General features: G+C 33.5%; 1 protein-coding gene across 13 annotated transcripts in view; it reads right to left on the bottom strand.

The window, feature by feature from the left end:
- Ptp36E (protein tyrosine phosphatase 36E) overlaps positions 1 to 14,987 on the bottom strand; it is a 72,270-nt gene that overhangs the window by 14,494 nt on the left and 42,789 nt on the right. For all 13 annotated transcript variants that reach the window (XM_080163251.1, XM_080163271.1, XM_080163244.1 and 10 more), the window contains 6 exons: positions 9,634 to 9,710; positions 7,853 to 7,986; positions 7,187 to 7,303; positions 4,372 to 4,473; positions 2,778 to 2,843; positions 1,729 to 1,864 (listed from right to left, as the gene is read on the bottom strand). In XM_080163251.1, the coding sequence (XP_080019377.1) occupies positions 1,729 to 1,864; positions 2,778 to 2,843; positions 4,372 to 4,473; positions 7,187 to 7,303; positions 7,853 to 7,986; positions 9,634 to 9,710 (632 nt within the window). The remainder of the gene's footprint in view (positions 1 to 1,728; positions 1,865 to 2,777; positions 2,844 to 4,371; positions 4,474 to 7,186; positions 7,304 to 7,852; positions 7,987 to 9,633; positions 9,711 to 14,987) is intronic.

The raw sequence follows: 14,987 nt of genomic DNA, 5'->3' as shown, positions 1-14,987 counted from the left end.
TTTGTAGGTATGTCTGTTATTTAAAAGTTTTACTGAAGTCTATTCTTACAAAAAATTAGGGTCGCTGCATCGCTGGTGAGGAATTTTTTTTTTTTGAAAAATCCTCCAAAATCACATGAAAAATCTACAAAACATAAATAAAATCATATAAGGATTATTAACATAAGCTTTTGTTTAATTTTTGTAGATTTTTTATGTGATTTTGGAGGGTTTTTCTCAAAAAAAAGTTTTTCCTCACCAGCGATGCAGCTACACTTTTAAAAAAATCCACCTCTGGTCTTTAATAATTATGGAATGAGGTTTAACCACCCTTGAAGACTATAATTTACACTTTGTTAAGGTCTAAGTGACTTAAATTATTTTTTTGTATATCGTTTTTTTCTATAAATATCCAAGACATTGCATGAGTAAAAAGTCTAAACACTATAAATACGAAAAATGATTTATTTCTGATGTTCATATCATGCAATTCGTAGTACAGGGAGACGGGTTCAAAAATTTGTAGGATATGTTGAATTCAACAACAAATTATAGCGAAGATACCCTGCAATTTTGTGTTTGTTTTATGTAACGCTTTGTGTGTTTATTGGCTCGGCTTCTAGCTCTCTCTGTCTACTTTTCTCTCTCTCTCTCTCTCTCTCTCTCTCTCTCTCTCTCTCTCTCTCTCTCTCTCTCTCTCTCTCTCTCTCTCTCTCTCTCTCTCTCTCTATCTCTATCTCTCTCTCTCTCAGTGCATTTTTCCTTTAATAACTATGCCTATATCCTTGATAATGTTCATACTATTGCATGTCTCTACATTCTTATGAAAGCAAAGGAATCTTAAATGTTAACATTTAACTTGACATCATTGTAAAACTAAGTTTTATTTTCTTTTCATATTGGGAAGAAGTTATCAACCTACATGCATATCATTCAAATTTTTATTCTAATTTCTGTCTTACTATCATTTAAAATGTTAAGACAACCGATTGCTCTTTTTTATGTATACATATGTATTTTTCTTTACATACTTAAATCTTTGCATGTTTTTGTGTTATAATAACTTTGCAAAAAATTGTATCTATATCTTTAATAATAAACTTTTATAGAATAATTGCCAAGTTTAAGTGTAATAGCATAATATATTTTTTTAAATAATATAATTATATATGCAATTATTCTCTAACAAGGATGACAACATCCATAAAAGCGAAGCACTGAAACGGTAAGACAAACGGACATGAACACCTATATAGTGTCAGAACTGAATAATCAGAATATAAATGTATAAGAGTCGAAGCAAAATTGTAAGTAAATTTGTTGAAAAACTGCTTTATACAGGATAATGTTTATGGACATACTTACATATTTAGGACTTGATTATAGAGTTGCTTCGCTTATAACATTATACTTTGTTTTCCCAAGAATCAATATACCAAAAATCAGATCAATCGGATGATTAGATCAAATAAAAATTTGTTGTTAAAAAAGTTAAAAAATCAACATTTTTAAAATGGACGTACGGAAATTTTAGTAATGATTATAGAGTTGCTACGCTTTCTAAATCGTACCTAACTACTAAAGGAATCACCATGCAAAGTTTGAAATCGATAGAACAATAGAACATGCCTAAATTAACGAAAAAAGCTATCCGTAACGGACGGACGGACCGACCCTAATTATAGAAAAGCTTCGCTTTTAAAAAGAACATATATGGGCATCACACACAATAAAAAAAACTGAACTTACCAATGTTTCCACAAGGCCGCGTCTGAATCCTCTCATCTTCTTGAGGTACCCATACACGTCGAAGACACCGTCTTCCTCGCACAACTCGATGTTGGCATCGATAGCACAGTACACGCCGGATCTTCCAGCGCCGTCACTAATAATATATATATATATATTTTTAATTGTACCAAAATTCTAACAGGAATGATAAAATCCAAAGCATGAAAGAAACTGAAAGGAATAATAATTATGCAATTGATTTATATTGGTACTAAAATAATCTAGGGATGGGGGTGGGACAGAAAAAAAGCTAAAAACCATCCTTCCACTTAAATTACAAACAATAATGGGGCCTAAAGTATAGAACTCATTTGTCTCTGAGGTTAGCGAGATCTTAACAAACAGAAAAACACTTTTATTTGATAAGATGACTAGGTAATTTTTACATGATTTTTTACTTAGAGGCCCGATACCAAAACAAATACTATTCTACTACACTGAACTTATTTACTTTTAAATTTTAAATATACTTTATAAAATCTAATAAACTGGTAACATTATCCTTGTATATTTTAGATGATTTTCCACATTAAATTAAATGTGTCTGGTGGAATAGGAAAAGGGATGTGACAAGTAAAAAAAATATTGTTTCCAACTTTTTTTACCTGAAGTCAAAAATAAAAACAAGAACTATTATCTTCATAAGTATAACACAGCAAAATGAGCAAGAAAAACGTTATTACTCAAGAGAGGTTGAGGATAATTTAACTAACGTAGCAAGAAACATTATGGTTATTTTACTTGTTTGGTCTAAAAAGAGAGATAATATGAGGGATGCGGTGAATAGTTGAGTATGCAAATTCGATGTAATGGGGAGAATATGACATCGAAAATACTTATAAGGAAGCTATTTATACTTTATATTGCCTACGAAAAATGACGTCATATACTAATGTCCAATGATTGACTAATTGATTAATAGTATGTTGTATGACGTCATTTTTATAGTAGTAAAACGCCATACCGCCTCAAGGACATACCTACTAATATACAAAAATGTAGCTTACTTGCAATGAACAATGACAGGACCATCTTGAGTGTCAGGATGCTGGTTCATCACTTGACGGACTCTCCTACAATTATACAAGTTTCAGAGATCTTAATCCACATAATTAAATAAAGTTTTAGGTGATTCAATATAAGTATAATAAATAATGTAAATAAAAGTAAAATATTCTATATTAAATTTACATTTATTGAAGAGAAATAGAAAGACAGTAAACTTCACTATAAAAAAAAAGCCGAAAAAAGCGTGTAATTTGGCGACTAAACTGCAGTTTTTAACAAATAGACGGAATTTTTTTTTGGTTACGTGCTGAAAAATTTTATCAATCAATAAACGAACAAGAAAAATCTTCCAAAAATATTGAGGTTGATTGTGGTTATGTTTTAAAAACTTCTAGTCGTGCGGATTAAGATAGCGAGTGGTTGTTGATCAAAAGTGTAAAAATTGCATGTGCATTGCAGCGGGTTACAAAGAAAAAAAATGCTGAAAACTGCCGCGGTTGTCGGGCCCTGGTAAAGAATCTCTGTATTTGACAGAATATCATTTTATTATGTGGAACATTTTGACAGAGATTCAATTATTCTACCAAAAGTTTTGGTCAGAATAACATTTAATATGATTTAGTGGAAAATCATATTTGACATTTTTATCTAAAAGGATAATATTTAGAAGATGATTTTTGGATTTAGATCTCAGCACCTTTTTTTCATTTAATTATAAAGATAAGAAAATAATTTTTTATACTAGAGTTTAAAAAGATATTTTTTTTTTTTTTTAAATAAAACAGGCTTCATGTTTTTCCAAGCTTTCATAGTCCATAATCTTTAAAAGCGAGTTTTTTTCTATAAATAGGGTCGGCCAGTCCGTACGGTTAGCTCGTTTAATTAGACATGTTAAAATTGTTATATCGATTTCAAAATTTGCAAGATGATTCCTGTAGTAGTTAGGTACGATTTAAAACTCTACAATCGTTACCAGAAAGTCCATGCATCCATTTAAAACATGCTGATTTTTCACCAATTTCACAAAAAAATTATGTTATATAGCCATCCTATTCATCTGATTTTTGGATACTGATTACAACAATGTTTGCACTTTGTTCTTGTGTTCACAACCTTTTACTTATTCCAAAAATATTATTCGTAGAATATGATTTTTTGACTTGACTAAAGTTGATGTCAAATATTCAAAAAGGATTTCAAACTTAATTTAAAATACTTTAAAAAGAGGAATTTAGAAAGTTTATTTGCAAAACGGCAAATTCAAATCTGTTTGTGATGTGCAGTTATCACCTCACACATTTTCTGAGTGGTTAGTTTGTCTTAATTTTATGTGTGTTTGTGTTTGAGTGCCTAGGAACAATTTGATTCATAGAATTCAATATAGGTAGTAATACTATCAATTTACTTTTAATTATGCTTTGTTTTTTTATTGTATGTAATAAAATTGCATGTATTTTTCAATGATGTCAATTAATTTTTTATCCTACCCAACATCATCATCATATAAAATTTTTCAATCAAAACTTTTCCCCCTTCATTGCTTAAATGAACCAAAAAATTTGTGTTTTTGAGAGGTATCAAGTGTTTATGTACCTTCTAAATTCCAGTAGGGCATTGCTGAAAGGATTTGAATGACAGGGCCACTCTGTGTAGTGGAATTGGATCACTTTTCTCTCCTCCATACCACGTCTCAATCTAGAGTATAAAAGAGATTAAATAGAGTAGTATTAATATTCATAACATGACAATAGAGGTTAAATAGAGTTGTAATGTGTTACATGACAATAGAGATCAAATAGAAGTAGAAATAACATTCTTTATGTTTATTTTTTTTATCACTACAACTTTGAAATATATCATCAAAAATAGAATTTTTAATGAGAAAAAATGCAACTAACCTCTAAGCTAGTTAATCTCTCTGTCATGGGAAGGTATTGTGTTGTTAATCTAGTCCCCAAAGTCTTATAACATCGCTTTTTTATCCGTGGGCTTAACAACCTTGAAGACTTTTTTTTGGAATGCTTATTGGTTGATTCCTTTGGTTTTTAAACGTTTCAACCACTAATTGTGATATACAGAAGGTGTAATTTTTTTGTATCATCATTTGATGTGTACATCAATTTATTGGTCGTTGTATTATCCCTTTAAATTCCTGCTCTTTCTTCCTTTATGTAGCTGCCTTATTAATAACTCTCGTTTGGATTAGAAGTTTAATTTTTTCTTGACATTGTAATTTCAGATATTATATTGCAATAGTTTAAATATACATGTCCTTGTTAAAAGGATAATGCGAGGGCAAATACAAATAAATGTTTTAAAAGCTCAACTAATGGAGGGTTAATTTAGTGTTAGATTTTGTACAGTATATATTTTGTATATTTTCTATTATCTTAAGTTTCAAATATTTTTTCCAAAAATTTTCAAAAACATAATTAATCTTTATTAAATAGTTATTTATCGCATCGTATTATTAACAGCTTTCCGCGGATATTAAAATGTACAATTATATGATTTAAACCTTTTTTTAGCCCCGAGATGCCGTATAATTGTACATTTTTATATTTGTAGAAAACTGGATATAATACAATGCTGTACATAATTTTTTCTATATGGCTGAAAACAGATCTTAATCTATCGGAATTAATCGTTATCGAAGCGAGGCTGGAAAAAATATTTTAGTGTTTATTTGAACTTGTAGGTAGTTGTTAAACTAGCTTAAATATTCGGACTACTTGATATCTATCGCCGCTTTTCTGAGTAAGTTCCTTACTTACTCTTCTGTATCGAGAGATATAAATCAGAGTTTCTTTACCAGGCAGTTCTAGGTCAGGCCAGGGTCAATATAGTACTTTTTACTAGATGCCAAGCATCTCTATATATCACCATTTCTCAAACTAGAGGCTTACTTACAGACAGACAGACAAACAGTTTAACACTTTTAAATATTGATAACATTCTTTGATTTAAGCATTTGTGGATTCTTTATGACTTTTTTAAACTGCTAGTTAAATGATGCAACTATGTTAAAATTGTTCCATTTATTTTAAACTAGGCATTTAGCCTATTGAGTTTTTCATTTCAGATAAGCTACGCAAAGGTTCTAAGATTGTTTTAACTCATTTTTTTAAATTTAAGTTTTAGGCTATTCTTGCCTTACTCGCTTATATAAGGCTTTGCCCTTACGCCCTTCTTCTTAATAGATTAAACTATATTTTAAATTTTCTTATATAAAGAAATTGATTGTTTTAAATTTACCTCCTGTGGACTATAAAAACAAAAATAGAATTAACATTAGTTTTACGATTCTGCAAATGTTCGTAATACTAAAACTTTTTTTTGCTATCGACGATTAAGCATACAACAAGGCCGATTATATCCAAGAATATTGAGAGTTCTTCAACATACTCAGCAAAATTAAACGAAATATGCAGGGAAAAAAATTGAGACAGAAAGAGATTAGTTTCAGGGAGTGAGGGGACATTAGGCTGTTTATTACACTAGTGCCCAAAGTCGTATAACAACGTTTTTTTTTTCGTTGGGGCCTTTTATTGAACTTTGATGGGGTGGTAATTTCATTAAGTTGAGTGTCCAAAAAGTTTAAAGCATTATTTGCCATCCAAAGAAGGGACAATTTTGTGTTTCATTATTAAGAATGTTAATCAATTTACAGGCCAATGTCTTATCCCTTTATATCCATGGATTAGTTATTATATCGATCAAGTGCATTAAAACTCACATACAGTGCAGTACAAAAGTAAGGGGGAAAAGACGCTAATACTTATAGTGTAACTTTGCTATTAAATTTTTTTTCATGTTTCCCGAAGTCCGTATTGCATAAGACCTGGTACAGATTTAGGAAAATCCATAATAATTTACGCAACAATAAATTGTGAGAGCCACAAAATTGCATCCTTTAGTCAATTATGTTCATTTGTGTTTTGTAATTTGTAGTATCAATGACAGGCAAATTTAGGGTCCGATTTTGTACATTAAAAATTCAGTTTTTAAAAATGTTTTATCACTAAAAAGTAAAACAGAGATGCTTAAAAACATCATTTACATTTGTAACAGTTAGATTTATCTTATTAAAGGCATAAATAGATTACCCTATTGATATAAAATCTTGCTACCCTTTAACTCTTCCAATTTAAGGCCTCTAGATAGCTTGCAGTATACAAAAAAAGCATAACAAAAAAAGCTACACGTTTGCGAATAAAATACAAATATAATTCTTTTGTGCATTCAAATTTTAAATTTTCTCATTTAATTGCAATTTTTTTAAAAGAAAAGAAATGTTTCTTATATTTGTACTGATATTTTTGAATGTTAATATTGAATGCAAATCTATCTATCTATCTATAGATCTATCTATCTATCTATATATCTATCTATCTATCTGTATGCATACTTGATAGTTCTGATCATGAAGTTAGCTAGCTGCTCCTCGTGTTCTACAGTGATTCCCACCCCTCCATACACCTCCTCTCTGTTCTTAGCAGCTGGCCAGTACTGTACACACATCACTCTGCAAATACAAATGTAGATTAAATCTTTTTATATATGACAAGGTCCATAAAAACAAAACTCCATTCAAGTGAACATTGACGTCCAAGCTTTTTTGTGGGGTGGGAGGGTGGGGAAGGGTACAATATTTCAATAAGGGGTTGTGGGGGTAACCCTACTGCAACCCCAAATTTAATTGAGTGGGAGGGGTGGGCAATCCGAAAGCAATTAGTATTGTTTACAGTTTAATGTCTCTTCCCTCCGACAACAATTAAGTTTAAATGACAGACATTCTCTAGTTGTAAACTAATTGAGCTATCAATTATTAGCAGCTACGCTTAAGAGGCCTCTAGGGGCACTTGAGGATAAGAAAAGGGGAGTCGAAGGGATCAACCCATCACTTTCAATTTTAGTTTTTAAAAATAAAAGGGGTTATATTTTCTAATGCGATTTCTCTTGGGAAGGAAAAAGCAGCCCCTCCAAAATAGTTATTAACCTTCCCTGTACCTTAAGAATCACACGCACATTTAAATACATCCTGTTATTTGTAAATAAGGAACAATGTTAGTACCTGATGAAATCAAAAGTTCTGGTGACCATAACAATACAGGAAGCTCTCTCCTGCCAGACCATTCTCCAGAAGTCAGGCATGGTATTCTCCGTGGGTCCCTGGCTCACTATGTACGCCTTGGGCTTCACTAAACTCTGAATTTATAGATAGATAGATAATTATTCTCCAGAAGTCAGGCATGGTGTTCTCCATGAGTCCTTGGCTCACTATGTAGGCCTAGGCCTTCACTAAACTCTGAATAGATAGATAGATAATTATTCTCCAGAAGTCAGGCATGGTATTCTACGCTGCATTCATGGTAAGGTTATTTCAGAATGCCTTGGTCCAAAACAGGCACAACTCATTACCATGCACATTTAGGACTTTCAGATAAAGAATATTAAGTCAAATGGTTGGCTGTCAACTAAAGTAACGAGGTTTTTGTAAAAAATCGTAGGTTTTTACATTTTCATTTATTTCATTTCTACATATTCAGAGGACATTTAAAATAATTTAAATATTTTAATATTAAATTACACTTTTCAGAAAATTCAAATTAATCTTAATTTCTAAGTAAAATATTCTTTTTGTGTATTTTTACCAACTGGGCCTAAATTTTTCAATATTTTTTGGAAAGTTAACAAATGTTTTGAACTGAAACCTGAATCTTTTCATTTATTTTATCATTAATTTTTAACAATTACAATGCATTTATTTTATGATTTAATGCGTCATATAATAAAACCCAGTATGATAAAATCCATAGGTTAAGGAAAATTTAATACTTGCTTTAAAAGGTTTCCCTTTTTATTTTTATCTCCTCATTGATTATTTTTTTTGCCATTTAAGAACATTAAGAATAAAGCAGCTTGTAGTGCCTAATAAAAAATTATGTTATTCAAAACAAATGACCAATGAGAGGCCAGTATATATTTTATTCCATTGGTCAATTACAATGTATACTAGTCTATGGTTGGTCATTGTTTTGTATGATGTCATTTTTTATTACGCACTATAAGCTGCTTCTTTAAGTATTACACAAATTTTTATCTTGTTTTAATAATACCTTTCTCTCTATGTATGGTTTGGATATCTTATAGAAAGCAAGATAAAGTGAATTGAAGAGCGTCTCTATTTGATTAAATGATGTAAAGTCTGGTAAAAGTTTAGTTTCGTGCAAACCACTTTTTGCCATGCGAAGCCAAAGTTACAATAAATTCTTTTCTACAAATGTTTCAATGCGTAATTTAAAATTACATTTTTTGTTGCTTGTTTGTTTTCAAACTTTTTGATTAAATAATAGGATAGGTCAAAATGCAAACAATTTAGAAAAAAAAACTTTAAAAGCCTGTATTTTATTCACCTATTTTACTTTTTCAGATTTTCTAAAGTTTTGTTGTTTAAGCTCATTTTCAATCTTGCCGAAATTTAATAACGAGCAACTTTGCTTTTATTGTTTCCGAGATAGCACGAAGGGGGAAGGGGCGATGCAATAGGAATTTATATTGTATATAAATAGTTAAAAATATAGATAGATGAAAAAGATTATAAACAAAATGAAACTTTTAAGCACTCGAAGGAAGTGAGAAACTAAGATTAACAAGCGACTAAAATACTAAAAATGCAACGCTCACTTATTTGTTATTTATTAGTAAGAGACAAGTTTTTAAAATTTATATACAATATGATTTAGCGGTACATTAATAGAATTTTAATCTCTTGATAATCCTAGTTTTACATTTCCTTCACGAGCAAAAATTTTCATTTTATTTATATTTATTTTGAGATATATAAATACTTACATCAACATAAGATGCATTGACATAATCAGTATCAATATTTCCTTCCTCAGGATCAAGCACAACTCGGTTGAAATCATCTAAAAATAAAACAAAATCAAACTGAATAACTTAAATAATCAATCTATAAATATAGATGTAATGCATAACCAGACAACTACCTGGATCCCCTGTTGGGAACCTTTTTTTGTCTGCCATAAAATTTATTTCTGCTCTTTTGTAGCGACTTGGCTATGTTAATATTCCCAACGCTATTGGTTGATTTTTAAAGACCGAATTGAAAGTCGGCACACGGTCCTCGCGTTGGGGGCATACATTTAACCCCTTCCCCCTCTATGTTCTACTGTAATACTTGCATATAAGGACAGCGTTAGGATACATACAAGTATTGCTCTTAACCAGTGGCGTACACAGCGATTTACCAGGGAGATAGGGGATAAAATATAGGAAGGCGATAAAATTATTTCAAGGGGGTTGTTAACACCCCCCTACAGCACACAACTTGTCCCAAATTTCAAAAAAAAATTACTAGTAAGAAAATCTGTTAGGGTTTTGCGCAAATCTAAAATTATTTTTTGTGCTTTCACTCAAACATATTTCTTGTCCCCTTTGCCCCCCATATTTCTTATTTTAAAAAAACCTATTTCTAGCCCCTACAAAGTAAATGGGGTTCTAATCCTGCGGGGCTTTGCCCCTTCAGGGTACTATCCCTTCGGGTCTAAATACATTCATTTGTGGTCTAGATAATATATGAGGGAAACTGCCAAATATTTGAAATAGTACAGCTATCCAAAATTGGCCCAGCCTATTTTTCTTGCTGAAATTCGGACCGCCCTCTTTTCTCCTCCCTTCCAATCTATTTTACCTCACATCTCAAATTTCTTTCTCATCCAATTTAAAAGATTTTGGCGCAGAGCTACTCAATAATTCATTGTGCTAAGTTTTTCCTTTAAAGCTTTCCTTAGTTGAAAGTTAGATCGGGTTTTTTACCTGCTTAGCTTAGTTAACGTTTAAATTTCGTTATGCCAGCATCAGTTTTTGAATTGAAATATTTTTTTCAAAAAGAAGCATATCAAAGTTTTTTCTTTGATCACTATTGATCTTGTTTGAGTTCTAATTAGTAAAAAGTTTCTTTTAATTTTTCTTTTCCCCTCATGTTTTGAGAGAATCTTTTGGTTCAATTCTTGTAAACGACCTGTGGACCATACAGACCCCCACACTTCTTTCATTTTATTACTAATTAACCTCACTTATGGTACATAACAACATGGTAAATAATTAAACTAAAGCTGTAATAATCTTTAATAAAAGTAAAAGGATGTTTGTTTGTCTTTACAGTGAAGCTTTTATTAGTTTCACACAAGATTTATGACTATTTAAGGTAGGGTGTATTAATTACACTGAAAGTTTACATGGTTGAAGAATAAGGCGGAAAATAGCGGGGGTGGGGAGTTCTAGGATGTATTGGTGTCCCACATGCGATTACAAGGATTTTTCTTTAGAATCTTTTCAGTTTTCTTAATTACAACAACTTCGTATAAACTTTTAATGATCTAAAAAATTTAATTCATTCCTTTCAAACAATTTTAGGAAAATGAACAATACCAAATTATTCACCTTTGTTTATTTACAAAGTAATGTTTAAGAATAAAAAATTATTGGGTTCAATACCAGCTGAGTATCCACATGGATATTCAGCTACTATTGGGTTCATTTTTGGATACTCAGCTACCATTGGGAAAATGTGTGGATATCAACTACCATTGGGGAAAAATTTTTGGTTCCTACAGGAAACTATTGTGGATATTCAACTACCATAGGGGAAAAGTGTGGATATTCAAATACTCTTGGGAAATATGCGTGGATACTCAGCTACTATTGGGGAATTTGTGGACACTCAGCTGGTATTGAGCCAATTATTGTTTTAAAAATAAAATTAGATTTGTATTAGCAGTTTAAAACTATGTCTTTAAAGAAAATATGTCTAAATCACTATAATATCTTATCAAAGATATATATATATTTTATTTTTTTTTTTGGGGGGGGGGGTAATTTTAAACTTCGTAATTAAAAGCCTTAAGTATGTTTTTAACCACCTAACAGAAAGGCTTTTGGGGTATAGTCCTTTCCATGACATCGCTCCATATGGGGCGATGATTTTAATTGATCGCCTCTTATGACAAGGGGCGATGTATTGGCTCCTTGAAAGGAGCGATTTAATAGCCCCTTATAACAAGAGGCGATGTTATGACTCCTTGAAAGGAGCGATTTGATAGCCCCTTGCCCTAAGAGGCGATTAAATGATCCTTTATCGCTCCTTTATCGCCCCTTCTAAAGAGGAGATGATATGTCCTCTTATCCCAAGGGGCTATTTAATTAAATATCGCCTCTTCATGGCCCCTTCACTATTATATATATCTTAGTCCCTTGATGGCCCCTACATCGCTCCTACATCGCCCCTTCATCGCTCCTCCATCGCTCCTTCTCCAAATTTATATTACATTGTACTTTGATGGCCCCTACATCGCCCCTCCATCGCTCCTACATCACCCCTTCATCGCTCCTTCTTCAAATTTATATTACATTGTACTTTGATGGCCCCTACATCGCCCCTCCATCGCTCCTACATCGCCCCTTCATCGCTCCTTCTTCAAATTTATATTACATTGTACTGTGATGGCCCCTACATCGCTCCTACATCGCTCCTTCATCGCTCCTACATCGCCCCTTCATCGCTCCTTCTCCAAATTTATATTACATTGCAACTTGATGGCCCCTACATCGCTCCTACATCGCTCCTCCATCGCCCCTTCATCGCTCCTTCTCCAAATTTATATAACATTGCAACTTGATGGCCCCTACATCGCTGCTACATCGCTCCTCCATCGCTCCTCCATCGCTCCTACATCGCCCCTTCATCGCTCCTTCCACAAATTTATATTACATTGTACTTTGATGGCCCCTACATCTCTCCTCCATCGCTCCTCCATCGCCCCATCGCCCCTTAATAGCCCCTTACCTTAATTTATATAAAAAAGCCCCTACATAGCCTCTCCATTGCCCCTTAATAGCTCCTTACCTTAATTTTTATAACATAGCCCCTACATAGCCTCTCCATCGCCCCTTAATAGCCCCTTATCTTAATTTATATAACAAAGCCCCTACATAGCCTCTCCATCGCCCCTAATAGCCCCTTACCTTTATTTATATAACAAAGCTCCTACATAGCCTCTCCATTGCCCCTTAATAGTCCCTTACCTTAATTTATATAACATAGCTCCTACATAGCCTCTCCATCGCCCCTTAAAAGCCCATTACCTTAATTTATATAACATAGCCCCTACATAGCCTCTCCATCGCCCCTTACCTTAATTTATATAACATAGCCCCTACATAGCCTCTCCATCGCCCCTTAATAGCTCCTTACCTTAATTTATATAACATAGCCCCTACATAGCCTCTCCATCGCCCCTTAATAGCCCCTTACCTTAATTTATATAGCATAGCCCCTACATAGCCTCTCCATCGCCCCTTAATAGCCTCTTACCTTAATTTATATAATCCTTACCTTAATATATATAACATAGCCCCTACATAGCCTCTCCATCGCCCCTAAATAGCCCCTTACCCTAATTTATATAACATAGCCCCTACATAGCCTCTCCATCGCCCCTTAATAGCCCCTTACCTTAATTTATATAACATAGCCTCTACATAGCCTCTCCATCGCCCCTTAATAGCCCCTTACCTTAATTTATATAACATAGCCCAACATAGCCTCTCCATCGCCCCTTAATAGCCCCTTACCTTAATTTATATAGCATAGCCCCTACATAGCCTCTCCATCGCCCCTTAATAGCCTCTTACCTTAATTTATATAATCCTTACCTTAATATATATAACATAGCCCCTACATAGCCTCTCCATCGCCCCTGAATAGCCCCTTACCCTAATTTATATAACATAGCCCCTACATAGCCTCTCCATCGCCCCTTAATAGCTCCTTACCTTAATTTATATAACATAGCCCCTACATAGCCTCTCCATCGCCCCTTAATAGCCCCTTACCTTAATTTATATAACATAGCCTCTACATAGCCTCTCCATCGCCCCTTAATAGCCCCTTACCTTAATTTATATAACATAGCCCTACATAGCCTCTCCATCGCCCCTTAATAGCCCCTTACCTTAATTTATATAGCATAGCCCCTACATAGCCTCTCCATCGCCCCTTAATAGCCTCTTACCTTAATTTATATAATCCTTACCTTAATATATATAACATAGCCCCTACATAGCCTCTCCATCGCCCCTAAATAGCCCCTTACCCTAATTTATATAACATAGCCCCTACATAGCCTCTCCATCGCCCCTTAATAGCTCCTTACCTTAATTTATATAACATAGCCCCTACATAGCCTCTCCATCGCCCCTTAATAGCCCCTTACCTTAATTTATATAACAAAGCCCTACATAGCCTCTCCATCGCCCCTTAATAGCCCCTTACCTTAATTTATATAGCATAGCCCCTACATAGCCTCTCCATCGCCCCTTAATAGCCTCTTACCTTAATTTATATAATCCTTACCTTAATATATATAACATAGCCCCTACATAGCCTCTCCATCGCCCCTAAATAGCCCCTTACCCTAATTTATATAACATAGCCCCTACATAGCCTCTCCATCGCCCCTTAATAGCCCCTTACCTTAATTTATATAACATAGCCTCTACATAGCCTCTCCATCGCCCCTTAATAGCCCCTTACCTTAATTTATATAACATAGCCCTACATAGCCTCTCCATCGCCCCTTAATAGCCCCTTACCTTAATTTATATAGCATAGCCCCTACATAGCCTCTCCATCGCCCCTTAATAGCCTCTTACCTTAATTTATATAATCCTTACCTTAATATATATAACATAGCCCCTACATAGCCTCTCCATCGCCCCTGAATAGCCCCTTACCCTAATTTATATAACATAGCCCCTACATAGCCTCTCCATCGCCCCTTAATAGCTCCTTACCTTAATTTATATAACATAGCCCCTACATAGCCTCTCCATCGCCCCTTAATAGCCCCTTACCTTAATTTATATAATCCTTACCTTAATATATATAACATAGCCCCTACATAGCCTCTCCATCGCCCCTAAATAGCCCCTTACCCTAATTTATATAACATAGCCCCTACATAGCCTCTCCATCGCCCCTTAATAGCCCCTTACCTTAATTTATATAACATAGCCTCTACATAGCCTCTCCATCGCCCCTTAATAGCCCCTTACCTTAATTTATATAACATAGCCCTACATAGCCTCTCCATCGCCCCTTAATAGCCCCTTACCTTAATTTA

This window comes from Acartia tonsa, chromosome 1 (assembly GCF_053477335.1).
Source record: "Acartia tonsa isolate MP-2025a chromosome 1, ASM5347733v1, whole genome shotgun sequence".
NCBI classification, from domain to species: domain Eukaryota; kingdom Metazoa; phylum Arthropoda; class Copepoda; order Calanoida; family Acartiidae; genus Acartia; species Acartia tonsa.
Note: the sequence above shows the minus strand (reverse complement) of the source record. Positions and strands in the feature narration are given on the sequence as shown.